The following is a 14,275-nucleotide window of genomic DNA, read 5'->3' on the forward strand; positions in this document are numbered from 1 at the left end:
CTCCTGGCTTTGGATCAGCGCGGTGCGCCGGCCGCAGCGTGCCAGCTGCGGTGGCCATTGGAGGGTGAACCAACGGCAAAGGAAGACCTTTCTCTCTGTCTCTCTCTCTCACTGTCCACTCTGCCTGTCAAAAAAAAAAAAAAAAGAGTAGAAGAAGCAAATAACCACTTCAGAGCCCCGAGGTCAGCTCCACACAGCTGAACATGGCGAGGTGAGATAGCCACAGTGCACAGTGGCAGAGACTTAACGTTACTGCTGATGTCACGGTTTTCCAAATGATGACAGCTCTTGGTAAGATTCAGAACTTAAAAAAGAAAAGTGCAGTCTTGCCTTGATTTACTGGTAGTTGCATTCCCAGAAATTACAGTAGATTTTAACATCATGCAGAAAAATACTTGGCTCAGTCCCGAGACCTTCTGCAACACCAGTGTCTAGCAGGACATTCGCAAGGGGACCTGAGACAGCGCCTCCCTCTGAGGGCTGACGCTCGGGCGTGGGCTGCGGTCACTCACGGCCCTGCCTGCTGAATGTGCACATCTCCCACCAGTCCTCGCAACAACCTAAACGGAACCCATAAATTTCCCCGGCACACCCAGGGTCTGACCGGGGGATGGAGAGGACAGGCAGAGGTGCAGGATGCCGGTCTACAGGGGGCGTGGCAAGGACTGAGCAAGAGCCGTTTGTCTGTAAATGCTCCCGGAGGTGTGAAAGGAGGATAAGGAGGATGGATTTCGAGATATCCCCACCGGAATCCAGAATGACCACACTCGGGGGCAGGCATTGAGCCTGGCAGTTAAGATGCCGAGTGCCTGGCTCCGACGCCGGGCCCCAGCTCCTGACTTCAGCTCCCTGCTGGTGCAGACTCCAGGAGACAGCAGTGATGGTGTAAGGAATTGGGTTCCTAACCCCCTACCCCGCCATGGGAGGTCTGAATTGAGTTTCTGACTCCTTACTTCAGCCCTGACTATTGTGGGCATTTGGGGAATGAACCTCAAACAGGATTTTTAATTTTTTCCCATCTCTCCCCGTGCATTGCTGTCTCTCAAATAAATATTATATATTAAAAAAAAAAAAAAGTTGACCAGACATGCAGCTGCTGGGACAGACAGGCGGTTGAGGGATGAGAGCATTCTGCAGTGGAGAAGGGGACGCCACAGTTTCTAAGAGCCCCTCTCCTCACCCCAGAGACATCCAACGCCTGCCTTCCCAGACGGAAGGCTTCACCCTGTCTCATTTCTCAGAGAAGACAGCCGAGTGTGTTTTCTGGGGCCGCCACAGCTTGGCTGGTAAACAACAGACATTTATTTTTCTCTCCATTCTGGAGGCCAGAAGTCCAAGGTGTCAGAAGGAGTGCTTTCCCTAGAGGCCTTTCTCCTTGGCGCACACCTGCTGTCTTCTCCCCGTGTCCCGATGCAGTCTTCCCTCTGCATGTGCGTCTCGTCCTAATCTCTATCTCCTAAGGTCACCACGCGTGGTGGACGAGAGCCCAGCCACGTGACCTTCAGTCGTCCACTGAAGCACTGGGGGTTGGGACTGCCACGCTGGAACTGGAATGGGACGCAGTCCAGCCCATAACAAAAACGCTGGGAGACCAGCGTCACACAGTGGGGAGCCCAAAAGATCGCGAATCCAAGAGGCTGGATTTGGGCTCCTTCACTGTCCGGGTGCCCTTGGGGCAAGTCCCTTCTGCACTTCTTGGGCCTCAAGATGAGAGTCACAAAGACTTTGTGGGCATTGTGGGTCAGGACTGAAGGGGCACCAGCACAAGCTGGGAGCTCGATCCTGGTAGACCCCACAGCTGGGTCAGCAGAGGAGGTACTGGGGGTTTCGGGGACTTGGGACCAAGTGGCTAAGGGGCTACTACAGTGACCTGGGGTGCTGGCTGTTCATCTGCCATCCACTGTGAAAACGCTTCACTTATTTTAATTTGTTCCTTCTTAAAATGTGCTTATTTATTTCAAAGGCAGAGTTACAGAGAGAGAGGGAGAGACAGAGAGATCTTCCATCTGCTGGTTCATGCCCCCAAATGGCTGCAATGGCCATGGCTGGAACTCCAATCCGGTCTCCCACATGGGTGGCAGGGACTTAAGTACTTGAGCCCTCCTCTGCTGCCTCCCAGGGTGCGCCTTAGCAGGGAGCTGGATCAGAAGCACAGCCAGGCTGTCCGAAATGGGCATCGCGAGGGGTGTCTCAGCCGCTCTGCCAAATGCCCACCCCACTGTCATATTTTTAACAACCGGTGGGACCCCGCTTGGTGGTGCACACCAGGAGGCGCGCTGGGCCTGGCTTTGGACACCAGACTGGAGGGGCGCAGCCTTGGATTACCGCCACAAAGACCCTCTCTCTTGCTCCCCACGCAGGCCAAGCTGATTGTCCCCAACAGCACCGCAGGCTTGATCATCGGCAAAGGGGGCGCGACCGTGAAAGCCGTGATGGAACAGTCGGGCGCGTGGGTGCAGCTGTCCCAGAAGCCGGAGGGCATCAACCTGCAGGAGCGCGTGGTGACGGTCAGCGGCGAGCCGGAGCAGGTGCACAAGGCGGTGAGCGCCATCGTGCAGAAGGTACAGGAAGACCCCCAAAGCAGCAGCTGCCTCAACATCAGCTACGCCAACGTGGCCGGCCCCGTGGCCAACTCCAACCCCACCGGCTCCCCGTACGCCAGCCCCGCCGACGTGCTGCCGGCCGCAGCCGCCGCGTCGGCTGCCGCCGCCTCTGGCCTGCTGGGCCCCGCCGGCTTGGCGGGCGTGGGAGCCTTTCCCGCCGCCCTGCCTGCCTTCTCAGGCACCGACCTGCTGGCCATCAGCACGGCGCTCAACACGCTGGCCAGCTACGGCTACAACACCAACTCCCTGGGGCTGGGCCTCAACTCGGCCGCGGCCTCTGGCGTCTTGGCCGCGGTGGCTGCTGGTGCCAACCCCGCCGCCGCCGCTGCCGCCAACCTCCTGGCATCCTACGCGGGCGAGGCAGGGGCCGGGCCCGCCGGAGGGGCTGCCCCGCCTCCACCCCCGCCCCCCGGAGCCCTGGGGTCCTTCGCCCTGGCCGCCGCCGCCAACGGCTACCTCGGAGCAGGGGCCGGCGGCGGGGCGGGCGGCGGGGGCGGCCCGCTGGTGGCCGCCGCGGCCGCGGCAGGAGCAGCCGGAGGCTTCCTGACGGCGGAGAAGCTGGCGGCCGAGAGCGCCAAGGAGCTGGTGGAGATTGCGGTGCCTGAGAACCTGGTGGGAGCCATCCTGGGCAAGGGGGGCAAGACGTTGGTGGAATACCAGGAGCTGACAGGCGCCCGCATCCAGATCTCCAAGAAGGGCGAGTTCCTGCCAGGCACGCGGAACCGGCGGGTCACCATCACGGGCAGCCCCGCGGCCACGCAAGCCGCTCAATACCTCATCAGCCAGCGGGTCAGCTACGAGCAGGGGGTGAGGGCCTCAAACCCCCAGAAGGTGGGGTGAGGCCCGCGGCGCGTGCTCCCACCCTCCCTCCTCCTCCTCCTCCCTCTCCCCCTCCCCCCAGCTCCTGACCTCGGCTTCGTGTCTCCTGCTCCTCCGGGGACGGGGTAGGCTGACCGCACTCTTCCTTTCTGGTAGTCATAGGCAGGATTGAGCGCTGGCTGGGGGCGGGGCTCAGGAGCCCCCTCCCCAGCCCTGAACTGACCCCTCCTCCCTCCCTCCCCGTGCTTAGCTGGGCCTGACCCTCCTCTCCCAGGGCCCAGGTCTGTGTGATATCTGTATATATTGCATTTTGTTGATTTTAATAGAAAACAAAGCGTTATTTTCTCTTTCTTTCCCTCCATTTTTTTTCTTTCTTTCTTTCTGTTTTTTTTTCTTTCTTTCTTTCTTTCTATTTTTTTTTTTTGGTAAGGATTCCTCCCCCCCCCCCATCCCCACCTCGTACGTTTTTGTTTCCATTCGGGAGGAGGGGAGGGAGCCTCTGGATGTCCTGGAGTGAGGGGCTCCCCAAAACACAGCGCCCCCCCCACTCTGCTTTCAGACCAGATCGCAGGGCAGCCGTGGGAGCGGAGGGAGAGAGGGGTCGGAGCGGACACGGGGCATTTGGGGCAGGGGCCCCAGACCTCCCAGGTTCTCTTAGCTACTCTGCCGCCACCGGAGCCGCCCCTCCCCCCTCCTCGGTGGGAGTTTTCGCTCCTGGGGGAGGGACAGGGACGGTGCTGCTGGGAGCGAGGCCAGCGCTGGGCCTGGGCCAGTCCTGTGAGGCAGAGGCTTGCCGGAGGGCTGTGGCATCCTCCCGTGAGTTTTCCAAGAGAAACAGGAGTGAGGGCGCCTGTAGTGGTGCCCCGGGGTCCAGTACCTTCTGACGTGCTTCCGGGCAGTCCTCGTGACGTCAGAAGTTCCCCAGAGGTCACTTCCGGTGACAATGAGAGACAGGTGCCTCTGCGATTCTGCCCCAGTGGGCTCTGCCTTGGAGGCTACTTCGTTGACAGCCCGGGGGGCTCATGCTTCCGTGGAGCCCCCAGGCCACGTTCTGTGACGTCACTGGGGATGCACGGGATGGGAGCCAGTGCCGCGCCCCTCTTCTCCACCCACACCCCCTTTGCTGGGTGTTGGCCTGGGGGTGGACTAAGGAAAAGAATAAGGGGCAGGACTGGAATCTAATCTGGAGGACTCTAAGGAAAAAAAAAAACAGTACGGTCCAGGTCACCTCCACCTCCACGCAGCCACACCGAGTCCGCGGACCCGTCCGGGCTGGGGAGGCAGGGCGGGGGGCGGGGGGGGGGTGGAGCCGCGCTGCCTTCCGTGTGCATGCCTGTGTCTGTGTGGCTTTGTGTCGCTGACTCTGGTGAGCCAGACTGCCGTGACTGTGTCAGAGGTCGGCGAGCCAGGGTTAGGGCCCCTGGGCTGCTCGGCTTCCCGCGGCCCGAGGGATGGGGCGGCGTTGATTTGGTGGTGTTGACGGAGCAGGACGTTCTGGTGGGCTCCCCTTGGGCACTGCCAAGTCGGTTTGGAAGTGGCTCACCGAGCACCGTGGCCGTCCATGGTCAGCGCTAAGGGCCCTGTCAGTGGACCGAGAGCACCGCAGGGCCTGACAACCCCCATAGACGAGGATAGCTGAGACCTCCCCCCCAGCCCTCCCCCTCCCCCTCGGAGACCACCCCCACTTTCTCCAGCCCAAAGCAGGGCCCGCGGCGCCCTGGTTCCGTCATCAGCATCTCTGGGGGGAGGGCACCCCGTGCCCACCCCTCTCTCCCACTTGCCCCCACCCCCATCCTAGGTCTTCCAGACCCTTTTTTCTCCTCCATGGCTCCTGGGGGCCCCACCCCTTTGTCCCTCTCTTACAAAAGGAGGGACAAAAAGCCTTGAGAGGATTCTCACCCCTAAAGCCTGGGAGACCCCCTGCGCCTCGCTAGAGAGCCACCCCCCAAATCAAAATGTGAACGCCCCCTAGAAAGCAATAGCCCTCGAGGTGCCCGCGCGCTGGATTTTCGCCCCAGCCCTCCCACCCCGACGGGAGGCTGCAGCTTGGGCTCCGGGGTGACTTTGTCCACACCCTCGTCATCTCTGGGGTGGAGGGGGCCAGGCCCCACTTCACCCTCCCCCCCACCTCCACTCCCATCGCTGCTGCCCCCACCCTGCATCTCCAGATGAACCCAGATGGAGATCCGAGTGCCAAAACAGATGTAACTTTGTACATATCTTCTAGAGCTGGGGGCTCTTGGGCTTGGAGGTGGGGGGGGGCTCGGTGGGCCACTGCCCCCCTCCGCCTTTCCAAAGACCTGCCAGTGTTTCCCAGTATCTCCCCATGCACGTAGAGTATTACAGCGCCCGGCTGGAGCAGCCTCTCCGACCTCCCAGGCCCGCCGGGAGGCGGGGCAGGAGCCAGGGAGAGGCGGAGCGAGGTCTGGGGGAGGGGAGATGGGCTAGAAAGGGTCATTTGCATATCATTTGCATCCCCCCTTGGGGTCTGGGTCCCAATCAGCCGGGGCCAGTCCTCCCCTCCCACAGACACGGCTCTGGAGGCTGGGCCTCCTGAGAAGTGTCCCCTTGGGGTGTCTGTGTGACAGCCCCCTCCCCCTCCTCATTTCTCGGGGAACCCCCCACCCTGCCGGGGCTATAGGAATGGAGGGTGAGCTGGTTCACTCACACCTCATCGGTGAGTGGGGAACCACACCCCCCACCCCCACCCTTCCCCATCCCTCGCTGGTCCCTTTTGCAATCTGACCTCAATCTTTTGTGCTGCAGTTTGTCCAGAGGGGACACAGATATGGGGCCAGGGGTGGGGATTATTACAAACCCCATCACCTCGGATTTTTTTTTCCCCTCTCCCTGTTGGCCAATCAGATCTCAGAGACTCTGAGTGGCTGCCTTGCACCCTGCTGTTGGCACCTGGTAGGTGCTTAATAAGTGTGTGCTGCATTGGTTTCTGTCCCTCACCCTGGCCATCTGCCCCCAAGCCTCCAGTAGCTTCTCCCCACAGCACCTCCCTCTCTTCCTCTCCGGCTGTGGCTCCTGTTGTCACCAGTCCTGTCTGGATCTCTGCCTGTCTCTTCCTCCTTTCAACTCTCTCTCTCTCTCTCTGTCTCTCCTTTCCCCCACTTAAAAAAAAAGAAAAAGTGCCAAACTTCCCTGGAACTGAGCCGCTCTCGGGGGAGAGGACCTTGGGTGGAGGGGAGGGGAGGGACGGGCCGGCCGCCTGGGAGGCCGCCCGAGGAGGTGTGGAGAAAGTCTGTGGATTCTGAGCCGAGTTGGGTCCCCCTTCCTCATCCCTCCCCGCCCTGAGTTTTTCTTAGAATCTTTGTAAGAAAAAAAGAAAAAAAAACAAGAAAAAAAAACCTTCTCTCCGTTTCAGCTAGCCCTACCCCTCCCCTTTTGGGTCCCCCCACCCTCAAATTCCACCAGCCGGGGAGAACCCTGTTTGCCTGCCTCTGGGCAAATCTGTAAAACTGGGGAGGGGGAGACAAGTCCCACCCCTCCCCGGCTGGCCCACGGGGCAGTACCATCTGAACGTGGGAGGAGGACCCCAAAGCACGAGAAGAAGGGGTTCACTGTGCCAAATTCACCCCCTCCGTCCCCTGTCACAGGGCTCTGAGCCAGCCTGCCCAGCCACCACCTTCTGCCCTGTCCCAGCCATTCCACATGGGCAAGGAGGCTTTGCTGCAATAATTCCTAGGGCAGGGATCAGAAGGCAATGGTTTGCCATCTTTAGCCACCCTAACCTTTGCCCTGGACTTGTAGGCGGGAAGTATGGATGTCCCAAAGGGAGCTTGCCAAGAGTCGACTTAGAAACAGTTGGGGACCTGCACTGGAACAATCCAGAACCAGTGTTTGCGTGCTGTTCCTTCTCCCCTGTCGACCCCCGAATCCCTGAACAGCACCTGTGTGTTTCTCTGCCTACTCCGCCACCCCACCCCTCCCTCCCCGCTTTGTTTCCGATCGGGTCTCCAACCGTCTGGAGATGGAGAGGTGTTCCCCAGTGCCCGCTGTGCTAGACTGAGCCTTAGCAAAAGTGCCGCGTCCAGGCTGCTGGCTGCGTGCACGCCTGTCGCCACAGCCAGGCTGGCCTTTGGCTGTGCGACGATGCCACGTGCCCGGCTTAGTCTGGAACCGCCGCGGCCCTTGCGCCAGGCTGAGCTGGAGGCCGCCACGGAGAGAACCGGATCGCCATACCCAAGTACGGGTGCGGTCGGTGCGGCGGGCCAGGGACGTCGGTCTGCTCTTGCTACACCCGGCCCCGCGGTCTCCACCGCACTGGGCGGGCGGCCGTGTCAGTGTGTGGTCTGCCTCGTGGTGGGGGTGGGGGGCAGGGTCGTTGGGATGGAGCCGGGGGCATCTCCGTCGGAGATGGTGCTGCTCAAGGCTGCTGGTTTCTGACCCCCTTCTCAGCTAGTCCTGGACACTCTTGTCTCCCAGAGATAATTGGGGGGACCGCTTAACCCCCCTCCCCCACCCCCTTTCCCTCCCCCCACCTCACCCCTTAAAACCACCAACCTCTCATCTTCTAAGTGACTCCATCACCACCGGCCACCACCGGAACCTGCGGCCTCATTGCTCCAGCCCGCCCCACTCGACCGTCAGACTCGCTCATCGAACTCTTTTTGATTAACCCTTTCTGTGTTCATCCCACGGAAAACTGTGTGTCCGGCGTGGGGGAGGGGGGAGGCTAGGGGCAGTTGCTACCTTTCCTCCATCTCCCACCGCCCATGCCTCCCCACCCGCACCCCATGCCATGCCCCAACCCCATCCTTCACCCCTGGGGTGCCACCTACCCCGGGGTGGGAGGGAATAGAGATCCTCTATAAATAGCTATGCTGTTTGGCTGTCCCTTTAAAAGGTGGGCCCAGGGGCGTGGTCTCCCGCACGTGGAGCGCCCACTCTGGCCCCACCCTTGCCCCGTGCCCCACACGCTCCCCACGCCTTCATTGTAAATAGTCACTTTTGTACTGGGTTTGAGCCAGGGGTCGTGGGGAGTCATTTTTTTTTTCCTTTGTGTTGGCATCTCAGGCCGCTGGAGGCATGGCCCACTTCCCAGTCCCTCAGCCGGCCCCAGGGCGGGAGAGGCGTGGCAGGCCGTTCTCCCCAAATGGGTCCATCCTCCCGGTCCCGAGGGCGGAGGCGGAGGGGTTAAAACCCCTCTTCCCACTGGGTCAGAGACCGGGCAGGAGGGGAGCCGGGGGCGGGCGGCAGCACCGACTGCTCCGCCCTTCGTGGGACCCGAAGCCTCCCCCTTGGCTCACGCGGTCGTTTGGAACCTGCACCCCCCTCCCCGCGCCCCGCTAGGACCTCTGCGACCCCCCCTCCCAGGTTCGCCCCCTGCCTGCCGCCCGCCCTCCTGCATCCCGTCCCTGGGAATGCGGCCATGCCTCCAGTGCCTCCATTCAACCCCTCTAACTGAACCCTCCATCCTCTGCGCCCAGCGACGCCGCCCACCCCCACCCCTGCCCCCACCCCCACCCCCCACCACCTCCGGAAGCTCCTGGCTGGGGCGCACCGCCCTCTCCTCCCTCTCCCCCCACCCCCGCCATCACCATGCCCGGGCCACGCCCACCCCCCACCACCACCCCAGTGTCCGTCGTGTGACCTAGTGCACCATGTATTAGCTTCCATGGCCCCCACCCCGGCCCCACCACACCCCCCCCTCGGCGACTTCACCTTTTTTTGCCGCGATAAACGCCATCTCAGCATCTGTGTCTAATGTTGTCTTTTTTGCTTGACATCACACACTCCTCCTTAACCCATCCCCTGCCCGCTCCCTCCTCCCTGCCCCTCCACCCTCATCCTGAATTCTTTCCCCCCTCCCCCACCCCAGGGTAATGGGCACGTAGGGGAGGAGGGGGGACCCCTGAGGAGGGTCCCGGATGGGGGCGGCAGGGGCGGGGCAGGGAGGGTCCCAAGGTGGCTGAGGAAGCAGGGGCCCGCCCGACGCTACCTTCCAGGGCCTCACAGGCCACCAGCACACCACACGCATACACACGGAGCAGCAAAGGCCCCCACGCACGCATCTGGACGCCGTGCCCACACACACTGCAAGGCACACAGGGTTAACGTGTCTGAGACAGGTAAGATCCAGTCGGCACCCCAGTGCTGCCGCCACCCTGAAACTGCCTCTTCGAGCCTCCACCTCTCCATTTGCAAAATGGGGACCTTTTTAAAAAAAATGTATTTCTACACCACATTGTTGATGCTTGGATTCAATACACCACTTCTTTTATATATATATAAAAAAAAAAAGATTCTTGAGGCACCTGCTACGCGTAAGGCACAGTTCTGGGTGCTGGGGATAAAACAGGACAAAGCAGCCCCAAATTACCTCTGTCAGCTCAGCTCGGAGCACACATCCTGTGGCACCTTGGCAACGGGACACCCAGGGGCAGGCCCGGGACGCACATGGCCCGGTTTGCCCCAAGCAGCATTCTGTGCTGTTCTCCCTGAACAGGTGGGTTTCCAGACCCCTCTTGAGAAATCCTTTGTGTTTCTTTGGTGAGCTGGTGGGGAGGGGACACATCCTGCCCGACCTGCCCTGCCTGTTTGGGTCACACACCCAGAACAGCCACTAGTAGTCATCAGTTCAGAGTGGGCAGCGGGCAGGTGGAGATGGGGAGAGCGAGCTGAGATGGAGACATGAGAGACTGATGGTGGAGGCTGTGTGTGTGGCGGGGCCAGAAGCTCCGATTCTGAGACACCCAGGGCACTTCACATCCCCCCTCTGAATCTCACACTGCACCCCTGGAAAACACCCTTCAAAGCTGTACTTACCTTCTGGAATATTCCAGGAGTCCACGTGCGAATCTCCCCATCAGTCCCTGACGGAGGAAATGTCTGTGCTCGGGGAGGTCACCACAGACCCCCACACACTGAAAAACCACCACTACAGATGTCTAAGGACAGAAACTAATGGGGGGCAGCAGGGAAAGGGGTAAAGGGAGACAGGCCCAGATGCCTCCGAGGTGGGCATCCCCAACAGCCTGTAGACAGTCCATTTCTTCCCCCGTTTCTCCAGTCGATGGGCATTTATTGAGCACCTACTATGTTCTGAGGGCTGGGAACACGGCGATGACCACGACACATCCCCGTGCTCATGTTCACAGCCCTGGAGCCGTACACTCCAGCTCTCAGGACACGGCAGGTGCTCCTAAGTCTACAGGCTCCTCTGGTCCTGGCCTGTGACCCTCGAGTTTCCCACTGTGTCCAGAAACACCTCCCAGTTTCAGGAAGAGTGGAGGAATTTTCCACCAGGAAGCCGAGAGCTTGGAAGGGACTTGGGAGGAAAGGGCGGGGTTCATTTCTGTCCTGCAGTGCGATTTTGGGAAATTCTTGTGACCTCTCTGACCCAGGATGGAAAGGAAAGGACGAAGGTGAGTAACTGGAGGATCCCTTAGCTGCCTCAAAGCCACGCCCCTTCTCCCCTGGGGGGTGGGGCCTGGTGTGGGAGAAAGGCAGGGGTAGGGGAGCTGGATGAGAAGAGATAGAGAAAAAAGACAGACGTGCCCTGGAGGACAGAGATGACCCCAGAGCCCAGGCTGGGGTTGTGGGAGGGGGCAAGGAGGTACCCTCACAGGGGTCCTGCGGGCTCAGAAGTGTCATTAAGAACAGGAGCACAGAGGAGGGGCACATGGGCTGGGAGGGAGCGAGAGACTAGCATGAACAGGAAACAGCACATGGGCTGGGAGGGAGCGAGAGACTAGCATGAACAGGAAACAGCCAAGGCAGCAACAGGAACATGATGGAGGGAAAACTTGCCACTTCTAGAGACGGTGTGTCCTGGGGAATTTGAATTTTAGGTTAAAAAAGTGCTTTGGGGAAAAAAATTATGTTTGCCCCCATGCAACACTCACATGAGAAGAGCAGTGGCTGATGTAAAATCCCAGTGAAACCGGGCCTCCTTTGCTTGAGTTGGCAGCCCTAGGTGGGGGAAGAGCAAAGAGAAATAGGGGGGGGGGGGGGACAACGAATCCAGAACTGGTCAGAAGAGCCGGGGCATCGGGGTCTGCCATCTGGAATCCTAACACTGCCCCAGTCTCCCCTTTCCTATGCCTAGGTCCCCCCTCTATTCTCTCTCCCTCTGTGCCCCTCCCAGGTCTCCTCCTGTCCACACCCCTAGCTTCTCTGTCCCTCTCTCTGCCTCCCACTGTCCCTGAGTCTCTGCGACCCCACCCTCCTCATTTCTCTCCATCCCATCCCCCAGGGAATCTGCCTCAGACATCAACAGGGGTGGCATCATCGGCCGCCCCCTCCCCAAGTCATCAAGAGAGGGGCCGTGAGGGACAACGGGAAGTACAGCAGGGGCAGGGGGCACTGTCCCCTTGTCAGTCAGGGCTGATGACGCTTGCGGACAAGGCACTAGGCAGCGATGTCCACCAGTGTTGACTGGCACGTGACAGACGTCTCCGTAAGCCCTCTCCACCTCCCACCCCTTCACCACCACCCCCCCGGCCATTCTGCCTCCAAGGCCTTTGACTTCCGGAGAAAGGGGGGGGTCTCTACCCCACCTCCGCTCCAACATTCCAGCGAGGTCTCGGTGCCACTCCTCCCGGCCTCTGCCTCATTTTACCTTCTGTATTTCTCTGGCTGGCTTTCTCACCAGGCCTGCCTCCTCCCATTGCTCCTCCCCCATAAATCTGCATCCCCGGTTAACTCTGCGGGGTCTTGTCTTGCGGAGAAGAGGGGTCTCCGCATGCCTCTCCTACTCACTTTCCCGGTCTCTGCCTGTGTCTGCATTGCTTTCCCTCCCGGTCCGCCTCCAGAGAGTCCCCAAACCACCCCAGAAAGGGCCGCCCAGGAACCACTGCTCCCCATGCGCAAGGAGGGAGCCAGCCCGGGCTCCACAGCCACACAGCCCAGCCGCGATCCGCAGTAGTGGAGCGGCTGCCAGGGCTGCCTCTGTCCCCGCTCACCCAGGGTAGCGATTCAAGCTTCCCGCGGAGGCATCTGATTGGTGGAACCTAAGCTTGCGTCAGGAAACGCCTCCCGCGTGTGCGCGAGCCACACGGCATTCTGGGAAATGTAGTTTTTAGTCCCGGGCCTCTGGCGTCCCGAGAGAGGGTTCCCCTACTCTGTCCCTGTCCGTCCCCGTTTCTCACTCTCTGTCTGTTTGTCTGTCTCTGGGTTTTTTGGTGGCTTTCTGCCTCTTTTTCACTGTGCAGTTTGACTTCAGTCTTTCCTTCTACTTCCTCTTTCTGGGCCACCAGTGGTATGGCCAGTGCCAGTCCCCACAGCCCCCTGCCTCACCTCCATCCCCATCCCTCTTGACCCTCAACCCATTCTCAGCAGACCCGAAGACTCGGGATCCTAAGTGACAAGATGGGAGGTTGCGGGGAAGACATGGGTGGCCCTGGTTCTGGAGCTGGAGTGGTCACAGGCGGGCACTATGGCTTGGGTGCCAGGTGGAGCAGGACTGCCTGCCCTCTAGGTAGAAGCGACCACTCAGCCTCTCTCCTGGAAGCTGCGGCCCCCTCGTCTTCCCTCCTCTCCTCACCGTTCTTTCCTTTCTGATCTTAGAACATGGGGATATGCACCAGCCCCCCACTCCGGAGGTACACGGTGGTCCAAACAACATTCACTCAGTGCCTCCATATGTGCCCGGCACTGTCCTAGACATTGAGCCGGGCCCCAGGGAACAAGAGAGCACAGATTCGCCTCTCCTGGGGAGCCCAGACTCCAGTGGGGGCAGTAAACAAGGAACAAAGTAAATAAGTGAATTGCACGGCCACTAGATAACAGCAGAAGCCAGGAAGGAAAACAAGGCTGAGAGAGGAGACAGGGGTGCTGTGAGCATTGCAGCTGTCGGTCCTGCCTGTGCACCCGGGCCTCTGCAGACCCAGCCTTCCAGGGAGAGGAAGCATCAAGTGCAAAGGGCCAGGGCGGATGTGCCTGGACTCTGTGTGGGCTGAGGAGGAGGCAAGGGTGGCTGGAGCAGAGTGAACAAGGGGGCGGTAGAAGTCAGGTCCCAGAGGGAACACAAGGGGCCCACGTAGCACCTTGAGGTTTCCCCGTGGGATGGGAGCCGGGAGAGGGTCCAGGGCAGAGGGACGTGAGCTGACTCCAGCCTTCACACGATCCCTCCGGCCACTGTGTGGTGGACGCTCCACGGGGGACAGGACTTCGGGGCCCGGTGAGAAGGGGACTGAAGATTCCCAGCAGCAGGTGGGCCCCAGGGGGTGGGTGGGGGTGAAGAGGAAGAGGCCAGGAGCTAAGGAGCTTGGAGGTGGCACTGGCAGCCTTTGCTGGCCACCCGCAGGTGAGGAGTCCAAAATGACCCCAAGTCACACGGGCTGCCTAGGGCGGACTGTGCTCCCAGTGAGGATTAGGGAGCAAGGACCGGGCTAAGGGGGCCGCCGTCGTGGCACAGCGGGTTAAGCTGAAGTTTGTGACGCCGGCATCCCATATGGGAATGCACCCTGAGTCCCGGCAGCTCCGCTTCTGATCCAGCTCCCTGCTAATGCTCCTGGGAAGGCAGTGGATGAGGACCTGAGTGCGAGAGTGCCTGTCACTCACCTGGGAGACCCGGATGGAGTCCCTGGCTCCTGGCTTCAGCCTGGCCCAGCCCTGGCTGTTGTGGGCATTTGGCGAGTGAACCAGCAGGTGGGAGAGATCTCTCTCCTTCCCTCCCTCCCTCCCTATCAAATAAGTAAAGCTTTCAAAAAAGAATCAGGCTAAGATTAAAATTAAAACTCAACAGTAATGAGTAATAGTTTGGTAATTAGTATGGGTAATTAGTAATTAGGATTGGTTTGAGATTTAAAATAGAGCTGATTTAGGCAAAGATGACAACCAGGCTTGGTGTTTGTGTTGTGCCCTGGTTAACGGTAAGGTTTAGTATGGGATCAGGGCCA

General features: G+C 60.2%; 1 protein-coding gene and 1 long non-coding RNA gene across 8 annotated transcripts in view; one reads left to right on the forward strand and one right to left on the reverse strand.

Annotated features, from left to right (window-relative positions):
• Positions 1 to 3,773, forward strand: part of NOVA2 (NOVA alternative splicing regulator 2) — a 23,429-nt gene extending 19,656 nt beyond the window's left edge. The window contains exon 4 of the mRNA XM_070062781.1: positions 2,361 to 3,773. Within this exon, the coding sequence (XP_069918882.1) occupies positions 2,361 to 3,443 (1,083 nt within the window). The 3' untranslated portion in view covers positions 3,444 to 3,773. The remainder of the gene's footprint in view (positions 1 to 2,360) is intronic.
• LOC108176127 (uncharacterized) lies at positions 1,927 to 14,021 on the reverse strand. Of its 7 annotated transcripts, none has more exons than XR_011384107.1 (4): positions 12,135 to 14,021; positions 11,279 to 11,345; positions 10,200 to 10,297; positions 1,927 to 5,002 (listed from the first exon to the last, which is right to left on the reverse strand). It is a non-coding gene; the product is annotated as an uncharacterized lncRNA (long non-coding RNA). The 7 variants fall into 7 exon arrangements; XR_011384109.1 differs by lacking the exons at positions 10,200 to 10,297; positions 11,279 to 11,345; positions 12,135 to 14,021 and adding an exon at positions 7,935 to 8,710 and having other exon boundaries at positions 1,927 to 3,308; positions 3,513 to 3,571; positions 4,300 to 5,002; XR_011384104.1 differs by lacking the exons at positions 10,200 to 10,297; positions 11,279 to 11,345; positions 12,135 to 14,021 and adding an exon at positions 7,935 to 8,710 and having other exon boundaries at positions 1,927 to 4,615; positions 4,756 to 5,002.
• Positions 14,022 to 14,275: the final 254 nt, after the last annotated feature.

This window comes from Oryctolagus cuniculus, chromosome 18, assembly GCF_964237555.1.
Source record: "Oryctolagus cuniculus chromosome 18, mOryCun1.1, whole genome shotgun sequence".
Lineage (NCBI taxonomy): Eukaryota > Metazoa > Chordata > Mammalia > Lagomorpha > Leporidae > Oryctolagus > Oryctolagus cuniculus.